Source organism: Camponotus floridanus, unplaced genomic scaffold (genome assembly GCF_003227725.1).
Source record: "Camponotus floridanus strain SB8 unplaced genomic scaffold, Cflo_v7.5 scaffold197, whole genome shotgun sequence".
NCBI lineage: Eukaryota > Metazoa > Arthropoda > Insecta > Hymenoptera > Formicidae > Camponotus > Camponotus floridanus.
In genome coordinates this window covers 127575-151445 of record NW_020229322.1, presented here as the reverse complement: position 1 = coordinate 151445, position 23871 = coordinate 127575, and the positions used below count along the sequence as shown (strand labels likewise).

At 34.4% G+C, this 23871-nt stretch overlaps 1 protein-coding gene across 3 annotated transcripts in view; it reads right to left on the bottom strand.

Annotated features, from left to right (window-relative positions):
- LOC105253091 (tubulin polyglutamylase TTLL5) overlaps positions 1–23780 on the bottom strand; it is a 134589-nt gene extending 110809 nt beyond the window's left edge. For all 3 annotated transcript variants that reach the window (XM_025407941.1, XM_025407942.1, XM_025407943.1), the window contains exon 1: positions 23595–23780. In XM_025407941.1, the coding sequence (XP_025263726.1) occupies positions 23595–23779 (185 nt within the window). In that variant the 5' untranslated portion in view covers position 23780. The remainder of the gene's footprint in view (positions 1–23594) is intronic.
- Between the last annotated feature and the right edge of the window lie 91 nt (positions 23781–23871).

Below are 23871 nucleotides of genomic sequence, written 5' to 3'. Positions count from 1 at the left end.
CGAAAGAAATATTTAATATTCTATGTCGCAGACTCTTCTTCATTATATATTTTTTAATATCTTTGTCTCATTCTAACTAGAGCATCACGTCTCATCTACCTCAGCATTTCATCTTTGGCAGAGCGTGTTGAGAAAAGTATCAACTATTCTTATTTGTATGGAAGGAAAGAAATAAAATCACAGATGGAATAAAAATAATTATTTATTGCACTCATCGTAAAGAATATCATTTACAGCGTATGTTAATTCGCAATCAATTAATGATTCACTGTTAAAGACTCTCGCGTATCGTTTTTACAGCATCGCATACAGTAATAATATTGTTACGTTGTAATACAGTTTCAAATTGTTTAAATTTTTTATTAATGAGATAGGTATTCTCACATAACCAATTGTACATATGATTAATACAATTTTCAAAATTAAATAAATGTAATAATGTTTGTGGTTTCATATACAAAATCTTTTCGCATAATGTGAGTTTTACAATTTTCGATTGATGCATTTCGATCGTTAAATCCCCCCATTCCTTAATGGATTTAACGATCGAAATGCATCAATCGAAAATTGTAAAACTCACATTATGCGAAAAGATTTTGTATATGAAACCACAAACATTATTACATTTATTTAATTTTGAAAATTGTATTAATCATATGTACAATTGGTTATGTGAGAATACCTATCTCATTAATGAAAAATTTAAACAATTTGGGGGAGCAGTCGATTATAGAAAACAATCAATGTCTGCTTGCTTCTGCATCAACAAATTCCATTGAAAAAGGCAACAATATTTGATTGCCTCGATTATCGTCGAGAATCAATTCCACATACGATATAGCTCCAAAACTTATTTTAATATCCAAATACTTATATGACGTTGCAGTTAGAGCGTACCTTCTTCCAAGTATGCGAGCCGCATGACGAAACTGCTATAAAAATATATATAAATTAGACCAAAATATTAAAAAATTAATAAATAACAAAATTTTTTAAATAATCAAATCTTACGTGTCGCATTTTTGCTTCTTACACGATAGAGTTTCGCCGTTTCGAATCGGAACATAAAAATTCATATTGCTTTCTTCAGTGAATCTTTTACACGCGCGATTGATGTAATACTGATCGTATTAAAATTATTATTAATTCAAATAGTATCGCAAATTGTGATGTAGAGGGGATTATTGCTGACGCAACATTTTAATTTCCTCTAAAATTTTGAGCCGATGTACGGCTGCGATGATATCATCATCCCCAAAACAAAAACTTAGCTGAATATAACTTAGCTGAATATAACAAAAATTTTCAAGCGCCGATGTACGGCTGTTCCTGATGCAATCACGTTAGATTTTTCAAATATACGTGACAAAACGGGAAAAAAATAACCGCCAAGGTTAAAATGCGCATCACCTCTAGACAAAGATTTAGCTGAATGCGCTAAAATCAAGCGCCGATGTACGGCCACAGTATATCCAGTAGCGCAACTCCCTAAAATTTGTGAAGTTCAAAATGGAGTGCGCATGCGCGAAGTTAGCGAGTAAATCCAGTAACGCCATCTGGACTTTTTTTTTACTCTGTCTCCTTCGTTTCATTTTCTTTCTTTTTTCAACATATTACTAAGTGTAAAAGAAAATTTTAGTAAAAATTATATATAATAACAATGTAATATACAAGAATAAATAAAAGAAAAAAGATACAAAATTTATAAAATTATATATAACATAACATAAACAATATATTATATATATATATATATATATATATATATATACATATATATATATATATAAAACAAGTACATTAATAAATAATGAAATATATTATACAGCGTGTGTCAAAAGTTCCGGGACGGCTGGATAATTTGAAAAATACGCATCACAGAGGAAAATGACCTCAACAAAAGTTGTAGGTTTTTTCCCGGGCAATCCGATGGTGACCTTAGATTTGACCTTGGATAGTCATTTGAAGGTCACATAAAGATTACCTTTAATTTCTTAAATGGAACCCCCTATTTTTCATTACATATTCTTGTAGCTTATCTCGAGAGCTTTCCAAAACACTATAATTAAGTACCTTTTTATTAAGTACTTTTTGAGTTATAAGGCTTGAAATAATTTCTTAATTTTACATAAACCATAAAATATCTAGTAAACCATTCATTTTTCGATTATCTTACCTTCATACTTTTATGTACAAAATAATGAGAGGAATCAATTGGTGTAAAGAAAACATACAGTTGTTTTTAAGAAAAAATATGGAATTGTTAATTGCAAATTACATATTTTTTCTTAGAAACAACTATGTGTTTTCTTTACACCAATTGATTCCTCTCATTATTTTGTACATAAAAGTATGAAGGTAAGATAATCGAAAAATGAATGGTTTACTAGATATTTTATGGTTTATGTAAAATTAAGAAATTATTTCAAGCCTTATAACTCAAAAAGTACTTAATAAAAAGGTACTTAATTATAGTGTTTTGGAAAGCTCTCGAGATAAGCTACAAGAATATGTAATGAAAAATAGGGGGTTCCATTTAAGAAATTAAAGGTAATCTTTATGTGACCTTCAAATGACTATCCAAGGTCAAATCTAAGGTCACCGTCGGATTGCTCGAGAAAAATCCTACAACTTTTGTCTAGGTCATTTTCCTCTGTGATGCGTATTTTTCAAATTATCCAGCTGTCCCGGAACTTTTGACACACGCTGTATATGAAAAGCATTAACATGTAACTATTAAATAAAGACATATTTAAGACATTTTAAATATTAAGTATAAATGTACTTATTAATAAAAATGTATTTTTTTATAATGAATATAATTTATTTCACACATACATACATATAATGCATATGTATATGTAATATAATTAAAAAATAAAAAATAAGTACATTTCAAATAAATACATTATTTTATAATGAATAATTTATTTGACACATACAGGGTGATTCAAAATAACCCCTGTGTCCGTGAAATGACACATTGTTGAGTCAATTCTAAGACGATTTTTCATTTTGCAAAATTTCGTCCGAAGCTTAGTTTTCGAATTATTAAAGAAAGAAGTTAACGCATGACGGGTCGGATACAAGAGATAGGCAAGGGTGACGCGAGACCCGTCAGACGCGGGCGCTTACGCGGGGCGCCTGCTGCGATCAGCTGGTATACACACAACACACATGCGACACATACATTCTCTCTCTATCTGCTGTCTGTCTGTCTGTCTGTCTCTCTCTCTCTCTCTCTTTCATTCGCTCACTCTCTCTCACATTTTTTTTTTTTTTTTTTTTTTTTTTTTTACGAGAGGGGAAAATGCATTTTATGCATACTCATCGGTCGATCCAGTGAGTTATGTGGGACTCGAGTACCAAGTCGAATTACCAACTCGGTACTCCCTACCCACTAAAAACCCCTCTCTTTTCGCGAATTTTCTTTGACACACTGTCCCTCTGTCCTTCCCGAGATCCGTTTTCACATCACGTTAAAAAATAGTTATTATTACCTTGTTCGATGACTTCTGATGTATTGCTGTAATTGCTTGAAGGAGAAATGAATTTTCCGATAGATCGTACGTTCTCAAATTTAACGTAGATATCACGTTGCACAAGACAGAAATCCACACTAAATTATTAACTGAAAGTTTTTCTTCTTTTATGAACTGCATTCTTTTATAAACTTTAACGTAATCACATTTATTTATTCACTCGATGAGACGAGAAATTTACTGATGACTCTATCACTAATCACTGTCGAATAATAACTGTTGGCGATTAAAAATCACTCGATGAAAGAAACACGCGCGGACACGTTACTACACGACGCGACAATGCGACGATAATTACTCGGCGACTGCAAGTACCGCTGCTTCCTTGTCATGGTAGGTTGCGGTAGGTTAAGGTACTACTGGCGCTATCGAACGCGATCATGTGTTCGATTGAAGAATGCGTGGTAGACGTAAAGAATAAACATTTAACATATTAATATTATTATCATGAATGTATGTGATGTCCATACATCGTATGATATCTATTTAAAAATTAATTAGATTAAATAAGTGTTTTTAAAATATTTATTACTTTTATACACCCATATTAAATATTTAATTAATATTAAATATTTATTTAATTATTTTATCTATATTATTTACTATTTTATTTAACTATTTTATTTAACTATTTTATCTTTAACTATTCTATTTATTTATTTATCTATTTCATCTATTTATTTTTAACTATTTATTATCAATGATCGAAAATCGGTCATTGATAATAAATAGTTAAAAATAAATAGATGAAATAGATAAATAAATAAATAGAATAGTTAAAGATAAAATAGTTAAATAAAATAGTTAAATAAAATAGTAAATAATATAGATAAAATAATTAAATAAATATTTAATATTAATTAAATATTTAATATGGGTGTATAAAAGTAATAAATATTTTAAAAACACTTATTTAATCTAATTAATTTTTAAATAGATATCATACGATGTATGGACATCACATACATTCATGATAATAATATTAATATGTTAAATGTTTATTCTTTACGTCTACCACGCATTCTTCAATCGAACACATGATCGCGTTCGATAGCGCCAGTAGTACCTTAACCTACCGCAACCTACCATGACAAGGAAGCAGCGGTACTTGCAGTCGCCGAGTAATTATCGTCGCATTGTCGCGTCGTGTAGTAACGTGTCCGCGCAGTGATTAGTGATAGAGTCATCAGTAAATTTCTCGTCTCATCGAGTGAATAAATAAATGTGATTACGTTAAAGTTTATAAAAGAATGCAGTTCATAAAAGAAGAAAAACTTTCAGTTAATAATTTAGTGTGGATTTCTGTCTTGTGCAACGTGATATCTACGTTAAATTTGAGAACGTACGATCTATCGGAAAATTCATTTCTCCTTCAAGCAATTACAGCAATACATCAGAAGTCATCGAACAAGGTAATAATAACTATTTTTTAACGTTATGTGAAAACGGATCTCGGGAAGGACAGAGGGACAGTGTGTCAAAGAAAATTCGCGAAAAGAGAGGGGTTTTTAGTGGGTAGGGAGTACCGAGTTGGTAATTCGACTTGGTACTCGAGTCCCACATAACTCACTGGATCGACCGGTGAGTATGCATAAAATGCATTTTCCCCTCTCGTAAAAAAAAAAAAAAAAAAAAAAAAAAATGTGAGAGAGAGTGAGCGAATGAAAGAGAGAGAGAGAGAGAGACAGACAGACAGACAGACAGCAGATAGAGAGAGAATGTATGTGTCGCATGTGTGTTGTGTGTATACCAGCTGATCGCAGCAAGCGCCCCGCGTAAGCGCCCGCGTCTGACGGGTCTCGCGTCACCCTTGCCTATCTCTTGTATCCGACCCGTCATGCGTTAACTTCTTTCTTTAATAATTCGAAAACTAAGCTTCGGACGAAATTTTGCAAAATGAAAAATCGTCTTAGAATTGACTCAACAATGTGTCATTTCACGGACACAGGGGTTATTTTGAATCACCCTGTATATGCCAAAGTTAATATATCTGTTAGCCAAATATGTGAAAATAAATTTTTATAAAATTCTTATTTGTTTAAAATCTATATGTTTAAATACTGATCTATATGTTTCAATTACATATATGCATTATATGTATGTATGTGTGAAATAAATTATATTATAATTATAAATAATATAATTATAAATAATTATAAATAATATATTATAATTATAAATAATATAATTATAATTGAATTGGTAAATTATTCGGCTCTATATATTTAAACAACATGATAATTTTAATAACGAGCAATAAGAGCCCACAACCGCGGATGGCAATGCGTGAATTATTTCGAACATTAATTGTTCACGAAAATTTTAAGGCTTATGCACATATGCCAAGTTATAGATTCTCTTGGTTTGTATATAATTATAATTATAAATTATATTATAATTATAAAAAAATGCATATTTATTAATAAGTACATTTATACTTAATATTAAAAATGTTTTAAATATGTCTTTTTTTAATAGTTGTATATTAATGTTTTTTATATATGATATATTTATTCATTATTTATTAATGTACTTATACATATATGTTATACATATATTGTTATGTTACAATATATATAATTTTATAAATTTTGTATCCTTTTTCTTTTATTTATCTTTGTGTATTACATTGTTATTATATATAATTTTTACTAAAATTTACTTCTTTTACATTTAGTAATATGTTGAAAAAAGAAAGAAAATGAAACGAAGGAGAAAGAGTGAGAAAAAAGTCCAGATGACGTTACTGGATTTACTCGCTAACTTCGCGCATGCGCACTCCATTTTAGATTTCACAGACATCAAAGGTGCCGACAGAGAGTTGCGCTACTGAATATAATGTGATACGGCTGTTCCTGATGTAATCACGTTAGATTTTTCAAATGTACGTGACAAAACGCGAAAAAAATAACCGCCAAGGTTAAAATGCGCATCACCTCTAGACAAAGATTTAGCTGAATGCGCTAAAATCAAGCGCCGATGTACGGCTGCTTCTGATGCAATCATGATTTTAGATTTTTCAAATGTACGTGACAAAACGCGAAATTATCCAGATTAAATTGCACGCTATTCTGGGGAATTTTTTTAAGATAAAATCATTCTAGAATGTTTGATAATAAAACAATGCATGAGACGATATATAAATCATGATAGACAGGCACACCCCACCAATATTTTCGCTAAAATACATCAGAACAGTCATTGGAAAGCGCTTTTCGCAAGTCTGTTATAATATGGAGGAGCAAAATTTGTGAGAGCAGTCCACTTTGATGAATTCATTGGAAGAGTACATTGTATGGGAACAACGGTGCGATATGTATATCGAGTCGCTGTAAGAGCAAGTCGAATAAAAGTCGAATCAAACGACCGCGATTATCGATCAGAAATCGACAATGATTACTCGGATCGCGCGCCTCGAAGGTCTGAAAAATTCGTTACGTGGACGTTTCGTATACGTGAGTGCCGGATGTAGCGCGAGTCAAAATAGACTTGTGTGGCGCGAGATTGATACGGCGTTCGAGAGTCGCGTAATGACTGATGCGGTGATAAACTATAATCACATCAAACCTCGCCAATTTCTCGAGGATGCCAAAGATATTGTGTTAGAACATGTGAAGGTCATTATGTAGAAATATTATAATGTGAAAGTAAACACTATATTTAATGGTGAATTCGTGACCGAAGATAAACGTGCCGAAGATAAATAAAAGGATCAATACGAGAAACTATAACTCTTTCGTACGCAAGATCGATTTACGCAAGTGGTACGAATGATGCGTTATCGAGTCCACCCTAGCGTCACTGGAAGAGTTTCAGGAACGCGACAGCGGATGGGCATTATCGCGAATATTAAACTTGACTGTAAATATAAATAAGTAATCCTATGCGTGCGGAATGTCACATTAAATTGCCGTGGGAGATTTTGTCGAAAAGTGCGGTGATTAACGTGCAATCAAAGGACAATGCGTGTTTTGCGTGAGCAGTGGTCGTCGCCCTATACCCCGCTGAAAGGAACGCGGAATGGGAATTCTCGTATCCGTATTACGCGACAGTGCTGAATCTCCAGGACATTGAGTTTCCAGTGACTGTGAATCAGATTAAAAATTTGAACTTGCAAATGACATTTCAATCAATGTGTACAACAGAAGACAAGAACAATGTGTACAGTCGAAGACAAGAACATTGTCCCGATACGTCTTTCGCAGCAGAAGACAAGCATGTCAACTTGTTGTACATTGAAGACGACAACAGCGTGGGGCATTTTGCATAGATCAAGAATTTATCCAGGCTCATGAGCACGCAATTGAGCAAACACAATGATCAAAAATATATCTGCAACCAGTAAGTTTAATTTATATAATTCAAATAACTATAATTTATATAACAAATTGTTCAAATATTAATTAAAAAATGTTTTTTTTTACAGATGCCTGCATTATTTTAGTTCGTACGACAAGTTGCAGTCGCATACGGTCGACTGCCGTGAGATGAATGACTGCGCTATCCGGTTACCGAGCGAGAAGTACAAGTGGCTTGAGTTCAACAACTTTAATCAGAAGGAGCGGCTTCCATTCATCATATACACCGACTTGGAATGCGTTCTGGCCAAAACGGAGGAAGGGAAGAATACGTGCCAGCATCACCAAATATTTAGTATAGCTTATTATGTACATTTTTCGTTCGACGAATCATTATCGGCGTATCATTCGCGTCGCAGTGCCGATTTCGTTTCTTGGTTCGTTGAAGATCTTAAAAATTTAGCAATTTGCGTTAAGAATATTTTATCAACCAATGTCCCCATGATAAATTTGACGTCCGTGGAGTGGAAAAAATTCCATAATGCCACTTAACGTCATATATGCGAAGAACCATTCGCGGAAAACGATACACGCGATCATTGCCATCTGATCGGACGGTACAGAAATCCCGCGCATTCAAATTGTAATTTAAATTATAGAAGAAGAAATTATTAAGAATCTTTTTGTATTCCGATAATGTTTCATAATTTATCCGGTTAACACGATTAACACTTTATTATCAAGGAAATAGCCACAGCGTTCGAAAGGAGAATCGAGTTCCGATAATAAAAGAGAAATATATTTCATTTATCGAAAATGTCGATCTTAAGGAAGAAAATTCAAGTAAAATTACGTTTTATCAATTCATTCAAATTTCTCACATCGAGTCTCGACAAATTGGCATCATTTTTAGATAAAGATAAACTCAAAATTTTAAAATCGAAATTTCTAAATTTATCAACCAAAAATTTCAATTTATTAACACGAAAAGGAGTATTTCCCTACGAAAACATCGATTCCGTTGAAAAGATGCAAGATACATATTTTCCACTACGTGAATCATTTTACAGTTCCTTGACCGGTGAAACTGTATCTGAGACTGATTACGCGCACGCCGAGAACATCTGGACGCGATTCTTCATTCGGACGCTAGGCGAATATAGTGACATATACCTCAAAATCGATGTCTTGTTATTAGCCGATATTTTTAAAAACTTTCGCAATAAATGTGTCGAAAGTTACGGACTCAACCCCGCATATTACTCTCCCCAGATGCACGTGGGACGCCATGTTGAAGCATACGAAAATTACGTTCGAGTTGGTTACTAACATCGACATGGTTATGTTCATTGAACATGGTATACGCGGCGGTCTGAGTCAATGTTCCAACAGATACGCTCGTGCTAATAACAAGTACATGGAATCGTATGATCCATTGAAACCATCGTCATACTTGATGTATTTCGATATAAATAACTTGTACGGATGGGTAATGTGCCAGTTGTTGCTCTATGCTGATATTCGATGGGTCAACGACGTGTTCAATTTTGACTGATCATCGATCACACTAGATTCGCCTACAAGCTATATCCTCGAAGTCGATCTCGAGTACCCGCAACATCTTCACGATGCGCACACTGACCTAGCGTTTTGCCCAACACGCGACAAACCACCTGGCAAGCGAGAACTCAAGCTGCTCGCAACGTTATACAATAAGAAGCGTGATACGCTACCGCAACCTGCAGCAGTTTACGCGGTACGATCTTCGTATAACAAAAATACATCGAATTTTACAGTTTTCAATATTCCGATGTTGCGTCCTTCGCGCACGACACAAGAGCGAGAGAGGAAGCAGCATAAGACGTGATATCGAATTAGAAGTGTCTCTCTCGCTCGGCGTTCAAACGAGAGAGTGTGAACGAGACAGCTATATACCACTATATACGCGGGATACCGCGCTGTCTCCATCTTATAGTGCTTTTTCTCTCGCTCTTATGCCGTGCACGAAGGATGCAACATCGGAATGCCCCCACTACTCTACTCCCACTTTCTCTCTCGCTGCCCGGCTCGTGTACATGCAAGCTTCGCTTGTGTAAGTGTGACGTCAGTGAGCGTCAACACAAGCATAGCGGGACACCATTCCTGCCGGCGCGTATACAATTCGTACGCCAATACGACGCTTGGATACAGGAACGAGATACGAATACCTATACAACATCAGGATTTGTACACATTACCGTACGAAAGCTTTCTTTACATCGAGGAAAAGTTGAATGTGCGTAAAGCGAATGACGAAATGAAGGTTGTATTGGAAAACAATTGTGTCGCATTTATGTTTGATAAGCTTCGATACGAACTCGACGGAGTAGAGATTGATCGCAACAGAAATGTTGAAATAACTTTGACGCTCAAAAATTATATCTCTCTAATGCACCAGAAAAGTATAAACTTGAAGAACGATGCGTGAGATTGGACGTACAACGGTGACAAAAATTATTTCAACTATTGCGTACCTCTTCAACATGGTGCTGAGATTTTGCGAAAATTATAAACGCGTTGTGATTAATGCGCGTCCCGAATTGATTTTGATACGTTCGCGCAACGATAATAATTGTCTATTCGGACATCCATCGTTAGAAGTTAAGATTGAATTACTTAAGATACAGTGGCGTATGCCTCATGTAATATTGAACGAGAGTAATAAATTGTCAATGTTACGAATGTTGGAAAGCGGACGATACTTGAACATGAATTTCCGATCTTGGAATCTATACGAATTTCCTCTGCTACATAGCACAACTAAGCATTCGTGGATCGCGAAAGCCGCCTCCCAGCTAGAGAAACCACGATACATGATCTTTGCACTGCAAACTGGTAAAGATGTTATATTATTCGATAACTGCAAATTGACCAACATTAAATTCTATTTAAACACTGAATTTTATCCCGGTTATTTAAATTTAGATTTTGAGAAAAATAGATTTGCCGTTGTATTCGACATATACTCTCGTTTTCAAAATGACGAAATGAACGTTTTCAAATCTTATTACGGATGCGATAATAGCACCACGCTATTAACCATTCCAAAGTTTCTACATTGCGGTCCTCTCGCGGTCATTGATTCGCGATAAAACGAGTCTGTCAAAACTGCTATCGTGGACGTGAGAAATGAATAGAGTTCGAATGCAGGGAAAATATACCGGCGAAGACTACCGCCTATTGTCTCATCTTGCACGATTGGGTTGTCGAATATAATCCATTGACCAATGTAGTCCGCAAAATTACATAACTCAGCAAACATCTCCTCCAATGCGCATGAAGAAAAATATAAAAGATTGAGATGTTTGACAATCGACATTAGTCTGCGATCGGATCTTGTCATCATGGCTGCGCCAACGTTTATGGATCTACAAGGATTTATTATCGGGAGAAATTTTGTCGTGAAGGAAGCTGCGGTTCTGAGAAGAGGATCCGTACTTTCTCATTACATTTTTACATGTTCCGTACTATGGCACACGCTTACAAAATCTGAGAGATCCCAAGTTTTATGGCTGATTAAAAATCACCATGGATTATCGTGGGATGATGGACACGTTTTATATTGGAAATCGAAACGTTTAATTATGACGGCAGTGATGAGTGCAACGAAGGAGGATGATGCGTCACTTCTCGTATATGTTAAAGGACATAAAAAACGACAATAGTTGGCCGACTATATACTGGATAACGATGCGAGAAAGATGTTATTATCGAAACTTTGGATGCAGACTATAAGGATGTAGCTTCTTTAAATAATTTAGATGTTAAGAATACTGTGCGTTGTGAAAATCATGTAAAAAATTGCGCTGTACAAAATGTATTTAAGATTTATAATTGGTGGTTGAAACATCGTGATGATGATTCATCGAATTCATATTTATAATAAATTGATAATGCAATATATTTTTACCATCTTTCTTATTCTCTCCTTTCTTTCCTTTTACTTATCTATGTACGTGTGCAGTATCGTGTTTCCGTACGTGACATAGCTGCCACAGATATTGTATTTTGATACATGGTCATACATTGTAATACATTTAAATATATATTTGATAATTGAATATAGTTTTACGTTTCAGTCGTTGTTTTCCGTTCAACAGTCGTTCATTTTCGTTCAACGGTCGTTCATTTCCGTTCGACAGTCGTTCGTTTACGTTCATTTTCGTTCGATGACCGTCCAATTGTCATTCAATTGTCGTTCTTTTCCGTTCGACGTACGTTCGTTTTCGTTCGACATTCGATGATCATTCAATTATCGTCAACGGTTAATTACTGTTCGATCAGGGTTGACGCATTATATTATAGCCTTATATTATATCATGCTAAGTTGCATAGGAACATGCATACTTTTTTCTTACGACGCGTTTTGGTATGGTGATAATGCCACATCTCTACTTTAAAATCTCGTTGCAAAGTTGCAGATAGTGCGCGAGTATAGTTAAAGTTAAAAATTTAAAAATGGATCGTGTAGATACAGTCAGTCAAGTAAGAGCGTGGTCGTGTAAATTTATGAAAAAATTTATTAAATGAAATTTTTATATTTATATATACATTGTACTCAATACAAACAATGATGCAATTATGTTAATAATGTGTCCAGTCACCACCGGCGTCGATAATCGATTTCGTCTTTTTTGTCCACTTTGCCTATCGAGCCACGTTCTGGTAAATCATCGACATTTTTTGCCACTTTATATCGCTGTATCCACTTCTGTACAAATGCTTTCGACTTTCTCATGTATTTAGCAGCCGCTGATTGCGACATTTTTGGACCTCTCGGATGGGTACAAAGGAACACAGCCTCGTAGCGCGACGCGTATTTAGCACTCATGACGCTTAACGTGTAAAAAATCAACGACAACTGAATCTTTGTCGACAATGCATCAAGGACAAAGCTTCTCTCTATAGGCTCACGAAAGAATTAGAGCGAAATCTTTTATTACCTGTCGGCAAAGTCGACCACGCTCTTACTTGACTGACTGTATATACCTTCTACGGAAGAGGACTTTTTTTCAATATTTTTCAATATATACCTTCTATGGAAGAGGACTTTTTTTCAATATTTTATGCATCGTGTTTTTAAAACTAATCTTCCTGTGGAATGTAAGTATTGTTTTTGTGATTATTTTGTAAAAAAAGATAAAATATGTATTTATATTAATTATATTTTTTATAATTTTATAATTCCAGGACGAAGTGGAAATTCTCGGTTTCATTAATATTCTAACGGAGACAATGGGTGCGGACGATGCGCCGGGCAGGAGGGAAGTCTTCTTAGACATGTGGGGCGACACCCCGGAGAGTCGTCAGATCTAAGATATTTTCGACCTGCGACAGCTCTTGGAGGAAGAGCTCTACATTGATATTATAGAAGAAGAGTAGATACAAGAAGATTGGAGAGAATTTATAGAAGAGTAGCAAGAGCAGGAGCAGGAAAGAGAAGAGAAGCAGGAGGATGAGGAAGAGGAGGAGCAGGAGCAGGAGGATGAGGAGGATGAAGAAAGAGAAGAGGAATGGATTGATAGATGTATGTGTTTTTTTTCTTTTATAAATCTTATTGTAACTAGGTATGTATTAACATATCTTTCCTCTTTTTCTGTTCCAGGAACGGCCTCTCCTTAGCTCGGCGCATCACTACCCTCTCCCCTATATATTTTTTCATTAAATTTTATATTATTATTATTATTATTATTATTATTATTATTATTATTATTATTACCCTTATTATTATTCTTATTATTATTAGACACACACACAACAAATGTATAACACACACTTTAATAAATTTTATATATTTTAATTGTAAAAAATTGCAGTTATTTATACGCCTTTCCCTTGCGCTCCCATCCCTTGGGCTCTTTCTCTCCCCCCCCTCTCTCTCTCTCACGCTAGTTGTAAGTCTCGCGATATCTGGGAGCGTCCCGTTTGACTACGTTGCGATTGACTACAGCCAATTATATCGACCTGTGCCTAGGGTAACCAGCAACGATTAACCAATCAGAGAGTCCTATTTTGAATTGGCCAATTGGCGACGTGGTCAATCGGGTGCCACCTCGACATTTTCGTTGCGTTCTCTTTCTCACGCGTTAATCATAAGTCTCATTATCTTCGGCACGCGTCATTGTTCTTTCGCGTTATCTTTTTCTCTTGCGTTTAGATAGAATAAGTAATCTCTCTCGCACTAGTTCGCGCTATGACACAAAAATGTACACAGTTAAATAAATTTTATATTTATAATTGAAAAAAGTATTTATTTACACACCTTTCCTTTGTGCTCCCATCCCTTGTGCTATCTCTCTCGCACTAGTTATAATTTATCCCTATAAGTTGTCCCTATCACATTTGTCGTCTTCGCAATATCGTTCTCTCTTTCGTACGCGTTGTTCTCGTAATATTGTTCTCTCTCGCGCGCTAATTGTAAGTCTTGCAATATTATCATTGTCTCTTTCGCACACATTGTTCGCGATATTATCGTTCTCTCTCGCACGCATTGTTCTCGCGATATAGGTTTTTCTTTCGTACGCGCTATTATCATTCTCTCTCTTTCATATGCTCGTCACTCACTCACTTACCTTTGCATCATCCTTCTCCCACCTATGCGCCATCTTACAATGCGGTGTCCTTGTCCACAGTCTTATACACAGGTCTTGAAACGAAGTCGAATTTCGAGATGAGAAATTGGCACTCTTACTTACTTGTCCGTGTTTTTAGTTTACTTGGGATCACCATTATTGAGTGTGTCGCTACTGTAGAGGGAAGTGTTAAATATCGTAATAACTTAAAATAATCGAAACAAAACATTTGATGTGTTTTGTTGTGAGCTTTACATAAGACCGTTGTGAATTTTTCATTAAAAAGTAAAGTTTAATCAATGACGAAGGGGTGTATAGTACCACAATGTCAAATGATGTCAAATACAATATGCGTGCGCATACTGCTTCCCTCGACCGCTGCGCCATCCTGTGAGCATAAGTCGAAATAATTTTAAGATTGAGCGAACCATTTTCAGGACCTTCGTTTCAAGACCTGTGTATAAGACCATGTCCTTGTCCCACGTTGACGCCATCCTTGTCGCACTGTCCTCTTTACACAGTTAGTGCTATCCTTTTCCCATACATAGCGCTATTCTTCTCACACCTTCACATCATCTTCTTTCCGCGGATCCCCCTTCCCCGCGCATGACGTCACTCACCGCGCGCCGCAATTCCTCTTTCCCCGCGCGTGACGTCACTCCTCCCGTGCCGCGGTTCCTCTCACCCTCTCCTGAGAGGACCTGAGTTAGAACTCTCCTAGTATACCTACTAATACTATCAAATACCTAGTATACCTACTAATATTATCAAATAAAATAAGATAAGATTGAGATAAAATTGGATTAAAAAATTGCAACTGAAAATAAGAGTAGAAAAAAATGGATGAAATAAAAATAAAAATAAAAATAAAATGAAAATAACGTTGTGAATAAGAAAACACTATCTATCTTAGCTCCTATCTAATCTAATCTAGATGAGTAAAAGTTTAATGTTAAATGTTATGTATTATGTGTTATATGGAGTGTGTATAAAGATTCTTAAATCCCTTTCTGATTTTATAGTTCTTTGTATTCTATCTTTAGTATCTTTGGATTCTTTGGTTTTTTGGCTTCTTTGGCTTCATATTGTGTTCTTAGTCATTATTACTTCTTGTCTCTATCTTTCCTTGTACCTTGGGTTTCCTTGGCTCGTGATGACTTTGTCCTCCTTCTCCGTCCTCTTCTCTTCTCGTATCTTGTCTGTTTTTCTATTGATATTTCTATTGATATTTCTATTGATCTTTTGTTGCTTCGCATTTCTTTAGTATGTGTTTTAAGCTTTCTTCTCCTTTCCCATTCCTGCATTTTCTTTCTGTCTCGTTCTTTCAGTAGTATCCTCCTCTCACTTCGCTACCACTTCTATATCTTGCAATTCTGCTCCTATTTCTCTTTTTTCCTTTCAGACAATTCGGTACTTCTTTTGTCCTTATCTTTTTATATATATCGTTATATATATCGTTATATCTTGATTCCTCTGTTTTCCTCTTCTCTCTTTTTCTCGTTCTTCAATTCTTTCTATTATCTTTTCCGATATCTCCGTCTTCTCTTCTTCTCTCTTCTGTTTCAGTTCTACCTATATCTACCTCCTCTAATATCCTTCTCCTTTTCTTTTCCCATTTACTTTCTTCTATATTTTCTCTCCTTCTCTCTATTTCTTTTATACATTCTGTTATTATCTTCTTCTCCGATTGCCTTGCTCTTTGTTCATATTTTACTGCTCTTTTTATGGCCTCCATTCTCAGTTCCTTCATTTTTGTTTCTTTTTCTAATATGTAATTTGGTGTCCTTCTGTCTAGTTTCAGTATCTATATTCAGTATTTTATATATTTCCTTTTTATTTTCTCCATCCTTTCTTTGTTTCCCCATCCTCACTGCCCCGTATAGAGCCATGCTTTCCACTAACATTAAACATCTTTATTCTTCTTTCGTAGCCGTCCGCGAATATCCTTTCTCCTATGCTCCAGGTCTGCTTTATCGCCACCATCGTTCTTCTCATTCTTTCTGCTATATGTTTCTCCGCTCCATCGTTCTTTTGTATAATGTAACCTAAGTAGCTCATTTCTTTTATCTCTTCTATTTCTTTTTTTCCCATTTTCATTCTCTTCTCTTTGTGCGTCCTCTTCCTTTCTCCAAACCATACCACTACCTTTGATTTCCCTGCGCTTAAAGTTAATCCTTTCTTGTCAATGTATCTTTTAAATCTTTTCATCATCCCTTTAAGTTTTATTTCGCTTCTTGTCATCAATACAATATCGTCTGCACATGTTATCGATCATAGTTTCTCTTTTCCTATCACTATGCCTTCCGTTTGCTCCTTTTTCATTTCTCTTTCCAGATCCATTATTACATATTGAATAGTGTTGGACTCATGGGGCATCCTTGTCTGACTCCGCTTTTCGTCCAGAATTCTTTGGATTTTCTATTTCCAATCTTTATATTCTTTGTCTCTTTGTACATATGTTTACATAATTCTCCTTCTCAGTCTCTTTCCGATCCTTGCCTCCCTCAGCATCTCTCCTAGTTTTGCTCTGTCCACTCTGTCAAATTCCGTTTCGAGGTCTGCAAAGAAGGCAAAGATCTTACCTTTATTCTTTGATAGTTCTCTGTTGACTATGTAGTTCAGTGTGAAGATTGCATCTGTTGTCCCTCTTCCTGTCCTGAAACCGAATTGTTCTTCCTCCATTCTTTTCTCCGCCGCCTTCTTCATCTTTCATTCAGTATGCTAGCATATATTTTATATGCCGTATCTACTAATGTTATTCCTTTATAGTTCTTCGTCTCCTTCTTATCTCCTTTCTTGTATATTGGGCTTATTATCCCTTTGATCCAGTCCTCCGGTATTCTTCCTTCTTTCCAGATTTTGTTCAACAATTTAAACAATACTTTTCTTACTTCTTTCAGCATTAACCTCCATGCCTCGTTCTCTATTCCATGTTCTCTCGATGCTTTCTCTTTTTTCAGTTTCCTTAATTGTTCTATAATTTCTTTTCTATTATTTCTCCTTCTTCTTCATAGCATTCCTCCCTTTCTTCTTGTATTTTTCTTCTTCCTTCTCTTCCATTGTCCATCTCTCTTCCGTTCCTTCTAGTAATTCCATGAAATGTAATCTTCAATCCTCCGTATTATTTCTTCATCTACTCGTTCTCTCTTCTTTCTGTATTTGTTTATATTTCTCCATACTTCTGCCTCTGCTTTGATTAATCATATTCTTTGTTCTTCCTCTTTCTCGTGTTTCTCCTTTTCTTTTAATTATACCATACTTTATATTCCTTTCTTCTTTTAATATATTCTTCCCTGTCCGTCTTACCTCTTTTCACTTTCCTAAGTGTTTTTCTTAGCCTCCTTTTCTTCATCTGCCATTCCTTGCTGTGCCAGCAAGGAATGGCAGATGTCAATGGCAAGATTTCATTTCTCTTTTTCCGAACTTCTACGGTATTATCTTTTTCTTGTTTTTCGTAATTGAGTTATTTATTCCCTTTTAAGTCTTTCCATATCCGTCCATTTTCTTCTTGTGAGCATTGCCATCCTTCGCATTTTTTCGTGATATTGCATCACTCCTTCTTCCGACCACGCTCTTCTCTTTTATTTTCATGCCACTTTTCTCCTCTTTTCCTTTCCATCCCCGTCAATTCCATCTCTATTAGCATGTGATCCGATTCTGTTCTATTTCCTTCTCCTACCATTTTAACTTCTTCTATAGCTTTATATAGCATTTGTTATTACGTAGTCTATGACTGTTCCGTGATATTCTTCCTCTTTTCCATAACTGCCATTAAGAATCATCCAATCTCTTTCCCTGCATTTGTTTATCAATATGCTTCCTTCTTTGTTTATCTCCTTGTCCTTTGATCTTCTTCTCTTTTTTTGTTCCTCCTCTACTGATCTCCTACCGGTTCTCCTCCTCCCGTTCTCGCGTTGAAATTTTCTCCCATTATGAGATGGCCCTCCTCTTCCTCCTGTATTTTCTCCATTATCACTTCTAGAATTTCCTCAATATTTCTGATATTAAGTGTTACAATTTTCCATTTGTTTTTATGCGTTAAACTTACCTCCATTGTTTCCTTATTAATTTCTTTTACCTTTACTCCTTTCAATTTTTTGCATATTGCCGTCATTATCTCTCCTTTGGCTCTGCCTTTCTTATTTTCTTTGGTTACTGGAATACAGAACCATTCAAATTTGTTTGGCAATCTATTTCTGATTTTGTTCCATGTGTATTCTTCCAGCCATGTTTAGTTAAGCCTATTATTTTTAGGCCTCTCTCCTCTTCTTCTCCTTTCTCTTTTCCTGTTGCGCCTTCACTCTTTGCGTCCTCTTCTTTCTTTAAATTTTTTTTTCTTTTTATTCCAGTTGTGCCATTTTCTTCTCATATATATCTTCTTGGATCCTACTTTTACTCTTCCGTCGCTTTTTTCTCTTGCTTCTCTTGCTAATTCTCCCAGTCTTCGCTGTATCTCTCTTTCTTTTCTAGTTAGATCGTTTTCTATTATTATTCCCTTTTATTATTTCAATTTATTCTTGTCTTCATTACGTTATTCTTTCCTCCCATTTGTTTATTTCAGCAATTATTATCTCTTTGCTCCCTCTCACTTCAATTTTGTTTGCTTTTTTTATCTCGTTTACCTTTATATTTTCTTTGATATATTCCATTATCTCTTGCTTCAGATTTTCTGTCTTCCAGCTTACTCCTTTTATCACTATGTTACTTTTCCTTTCATTCCTTTCCTTTCTTTCATTAATCCATTTTAGTTCTGCGATTCTTCTCTCCAGCTTCCTTTTTCTTTCGATCATTCTTCTCTCTCTCTTTTTCTTTCCTCTGCTCTCTCTATCCTTTCTTCCATTATTTATTTTTCTATCTTTTCCATCATTTCTTTTCTTATCTCCTCCATCACCATCGTTAAATGTTCTTACATTTCTGTTACCGTTTCGTCTGCAGGCTCTTATTATTTCTTCTATTTTCCTTTCTGTATTCGCCTCTGAGTCCCTGCTCATTTTCGAAATTTTCCAACGTTTTTTCTTTCGGTTTGTTTCTGTTTCCCGCTGGTCTGTCCACCTTCGCCATCTGTTGCATTCTTTTCGAACTTTCTGAACTTTCTTACTAATCTCCTTTATTACCTTCCGGCTATTCTCACCGGCTTTTCTTTTCTACTTTCTCTGCTTTCCCTTGGAGATTATTTTCTAATCTCTATAGCCGCCTTGTGATTTTTTCTTTGTTTCTCTTTTCTGTTTTTTCATCACCTTCTCTTTGTCCTTCACTTTTTCGTTTTCCTTTTATCTTCTGCTCACTCACTTCAATCTCCTTTCGGCTCAGCTTCCCCTTTCTCTACTATTTTTACTCTCTTTTACTTTCTTTCCAAACTACTAGTACTTTCCTCTAATCGCTTACCAACCGGAAATCCTATATCGAAATATATAAAATAGATTTTAAGTTTAAAAAAATGTAATAGTGCAAATTTAAAAACTCGCAAAATTTATCAAAATAATTATATTTTAATATTGCAGGCTGCATTATGGAAAAAAATTAAAAAAAAAGAATAAAAAAAAATTCGACGGAGTAGGATCGAACCTTGGACCTGCAACATAAATAATAGTCTTGGGCTTTACCGCCTGAGCTATGCTACTTTTTCGATAATTCGTCAAAACTCATCGGTATACGAGATACCGGCATTTTTTTGATCGATTTTTTTCAAAAACGGAGTATTAGTCTCTAATATTTTACCCGAATACTCTTCAGGTAGAGTACTATATTATATTAAAATAGTGTATCATTTAATTCGTATAAAGTATTGTATCATTTAATTCGGTGTTTCGAAAGTCACGATCTTGTAAGATTCATACAGAAAAATGAATATTATTACATTTTTTTCATAAAAAACTGATAAGAATAAAATAAGCGTGAATTCAAACTGCTCTGGTAGAGTTTATTGTAAATAAATCCTCAAACATAAGAAAAAAGTGTTCACAGCTATTCTCCGAATAACTTCTCAGAAAATAATTTCTAGTACTCTATATAGATCTTCCCGTACGTATATACAGAGCGTCTGTGCAATCTCTCCTTCCAAGAAAACATAAATAAATCTCGTTAAATCGAACTAAAAAGTCATATACCATTTTAAAATGCACCAAATAAAATTCGAGATATTAATTAAAAAAGATCGATTAATGCGCGTGACTAGAAAAATGCGCCGCCATCATGTTTCGGAGAGTTCGTTCGCTGCTTCCTTCCTATTTACCGCCTTCTGCGCTTTAGCCGATCTTCTTTAATTAATTTTTCGTTAATTACTGCGAATATCGCAAAATAGATGATCTTCCTTCTTAATTTGAGTCAGTTTATCTTCACACTTCGGCACCGCAAAAAGTTATCAGCTACTCTGTGTATGTGTGTGTGCGCGCGCGCATGCTTGCACGCGTATACAGAGTTAGGAAAAAGTCTGGATACCCCTTAATATTTCGAAAAATACGTATTTTAAAAAAAAATGTTTCATACAAAAAAGTTATAGGATTTTATATGGCGCATTACGCAGCAACATTATGACCTCGAATAGCGTTGTCAAAGTTATGCGAAGGTCAGCTTCAATTTTTTAAATGGAACCCCCTATTTTTCATTGCATATTCTTGTAGTTTACTTCGAGAACTTTCCAAAACACTATAATAAATTATTTTTCCATGAAGGTAATTATGCAGTATAGGGGAGCCACCTCCGATTTCAATGATTTTTACATATGTCATCAAGGTCATCGCCCTGATTAATGTTCTGAAGGTTTTAGTCGGCGGCCGCTGTTTTTTAAAAAGTTATTAACGAAAAAAGTTTAATTTAAAAAATTGTAAATTTTAATTGTTGGACGCTTCTTGTATGGATGTATATATACATACACATATATATATATATATATATATATATATATATATATATACATATGTATGTGTAGATATGTCTCTATATATCTATATGTGATTTTATATTTAATACAGAGTATTTACGTTTTTAAAATAGAGAATTTGCACGCACGTAGCGAGATTTATCCTCACGACCTACAACTCACGAAACGCGAAGTAAACTAAGTTTGTTTACGCTTTTTATACTGAAATGACGTATCGAAATAATACGATTTAGTTCTACCTCTCCAGTACAAGACAGATTGTTGTAGAGTTAACATACATAGTTAATGTACAGTATAAAATAGAAAATGAAATTCTACGAATTTCTCAGTTTAACAACGAAACATGATCAGTTACTAAGCTATTTGTGTGCAAAAAATGTAATTCGTGAAAAAATCAAATGTCTACGTTGTGAAAATATAACGGAATTAAAGGATCAACAATCATTTCTTATCCATTGTAAATATCATTATTATAAACAAACACAAAAACATAAACGTAAACGAATAACATGTAATTTTAAGATAAGTGCTTTAAGTGGAACTTGGTTTTCGCACGGACTATTGAATATTGATGTAGTTTGTCGATTAATCTGTTACGTCATGATGATGAATAGTCCTCGATAAGTATTTCTGCAAAAAGAACTTAACATTTCAGCACATACGGCAGTTGACTGGATAAACTTTTGTCGAGAGGTAATTAATTTACATAAGATTTCAAAATCGTATAGTGTCAAAAAAAATTACATTTCATTTATTAAATTAAACTTATTTTGTTAACTGTTTAGCTTATGTATGATTGGTGGATCCAAAACAAAACTCAAATTGGCGGAAAAGGAATAGTTGTAGAAATCGATGAAGCAAAGTTTGGACGTAGGAAATACAATCGTGGACGACTGATCACAGGACAATGGATTTTTGGTGGTGTAGAACGCAACACAAAGAAGATGTTCATTATACCAGTTCCATCTCGTAAAGCAGAAGTATTACAGCCACTTATTAAATATCATATTGCTCCTGGTTCAATAATTTATAGTGATTGTTGGAAAGCGTATCAACAAATTGATGAAAGTATGTATCAACATAATGTTGTGAATCATTCGCAAAATTTTATTGATCCTGAGACAGGCGTTCACACACAAAATATTGAACGATTATGGAGAGATATTCGTAGAAGTATTTCTCGTTATGGTCGTAGAGAAGAGCATTATAACTATTATTTGGCAGAATTTGTCTTCAAAAAAACATTCGATATTCACGAACGATTAGATGCTTTTTTCGAAATAATGGCAAATAAATATCCTATATATGAAAATGTAGAGGAAAAGAATTTTATTAATAGTACTCCCTGCTAAAAACTAAACTTTCTCATCCGTACTTTGTGTCAATTATTATATATTTAAAATTTGTACTTTGCTTGTTTAATAATAAATAATCATTCATTTCATTTTTTAAACTTTTCCATTAATAACTTTTTAACCAACAAAATCCTTCTAGAATTACTATATTACATATTTTGCATAAATTGTAGCACAGTTTCTGCTATATTAATATATATATATATATATATATATATATATATATCAATTATAAAATATCGTACATATATGTGAACGAACGAATTATCGCTTTCGGACACCTTGCACATTTAGAATAGAAGATTGTTTTGTTATGGTTTCTTTGATCAAATACATCAAGTATATTAGCGATCAAATACTCAGTTCATCATATAACTATATAGCAGACGGTCGAATAATTTTAACATTTTCTGAAGAAAATGAGTTATCCAATGGAACAAATGAATAATAATCCGTGGCTTGCGGTAGTATTATATTTTTTACAGTGCTTTCATGGAAATATAATACTTTTATTTTTATGAACAAAATGCGCCGCGCAGCAGCACGTTGCCCTTACACCCCACACTCCCCCGTGACTATTGGAATAATATGATTTAATAATTTTTCGTTAATAACTTTTTTCGTTAATAACTTTTTAAAAAACAGCAACCGCCGACTAAAACCTTCAGAACATTACTCAGGGTGATGACCTTGATAACATATATAAAAATCATTGAAATCGGAGGTGGCTCCCCTATACTGCATAATTACCTTTTTCATTATAGTTGATCGTTTTCCAAATATTTTAGCGTTCCGACACTTTTTGAAGACCCTGTATATGCACGTGTGTGTATGTGTGCGTGCGTGTGTGTGTGTGTGTATATATATATATATATATATATATATATATATATAAAATTAATACTCACTTTTCTAAATTATCAGATCTATGAGATTTATATACAAAGGCTTCCAATGTTTCCTCACTGCTATTGTTTAACTGTGACATACCGGAAAAACTAGACGAGGACATAAACTCTTTTGAACGCTTCCTTTCCATCCTTTCCATTATATTAGTATTATTTCTTTTGGTATTATTTTTTTGAGACATCATGTGTTATCTGAAATAAAAAATTAAGAAATGGATGAAAAATAGGTGAAATATTTAAATTTTAGACATATGAGCAAAAAATATTGAATAAACTT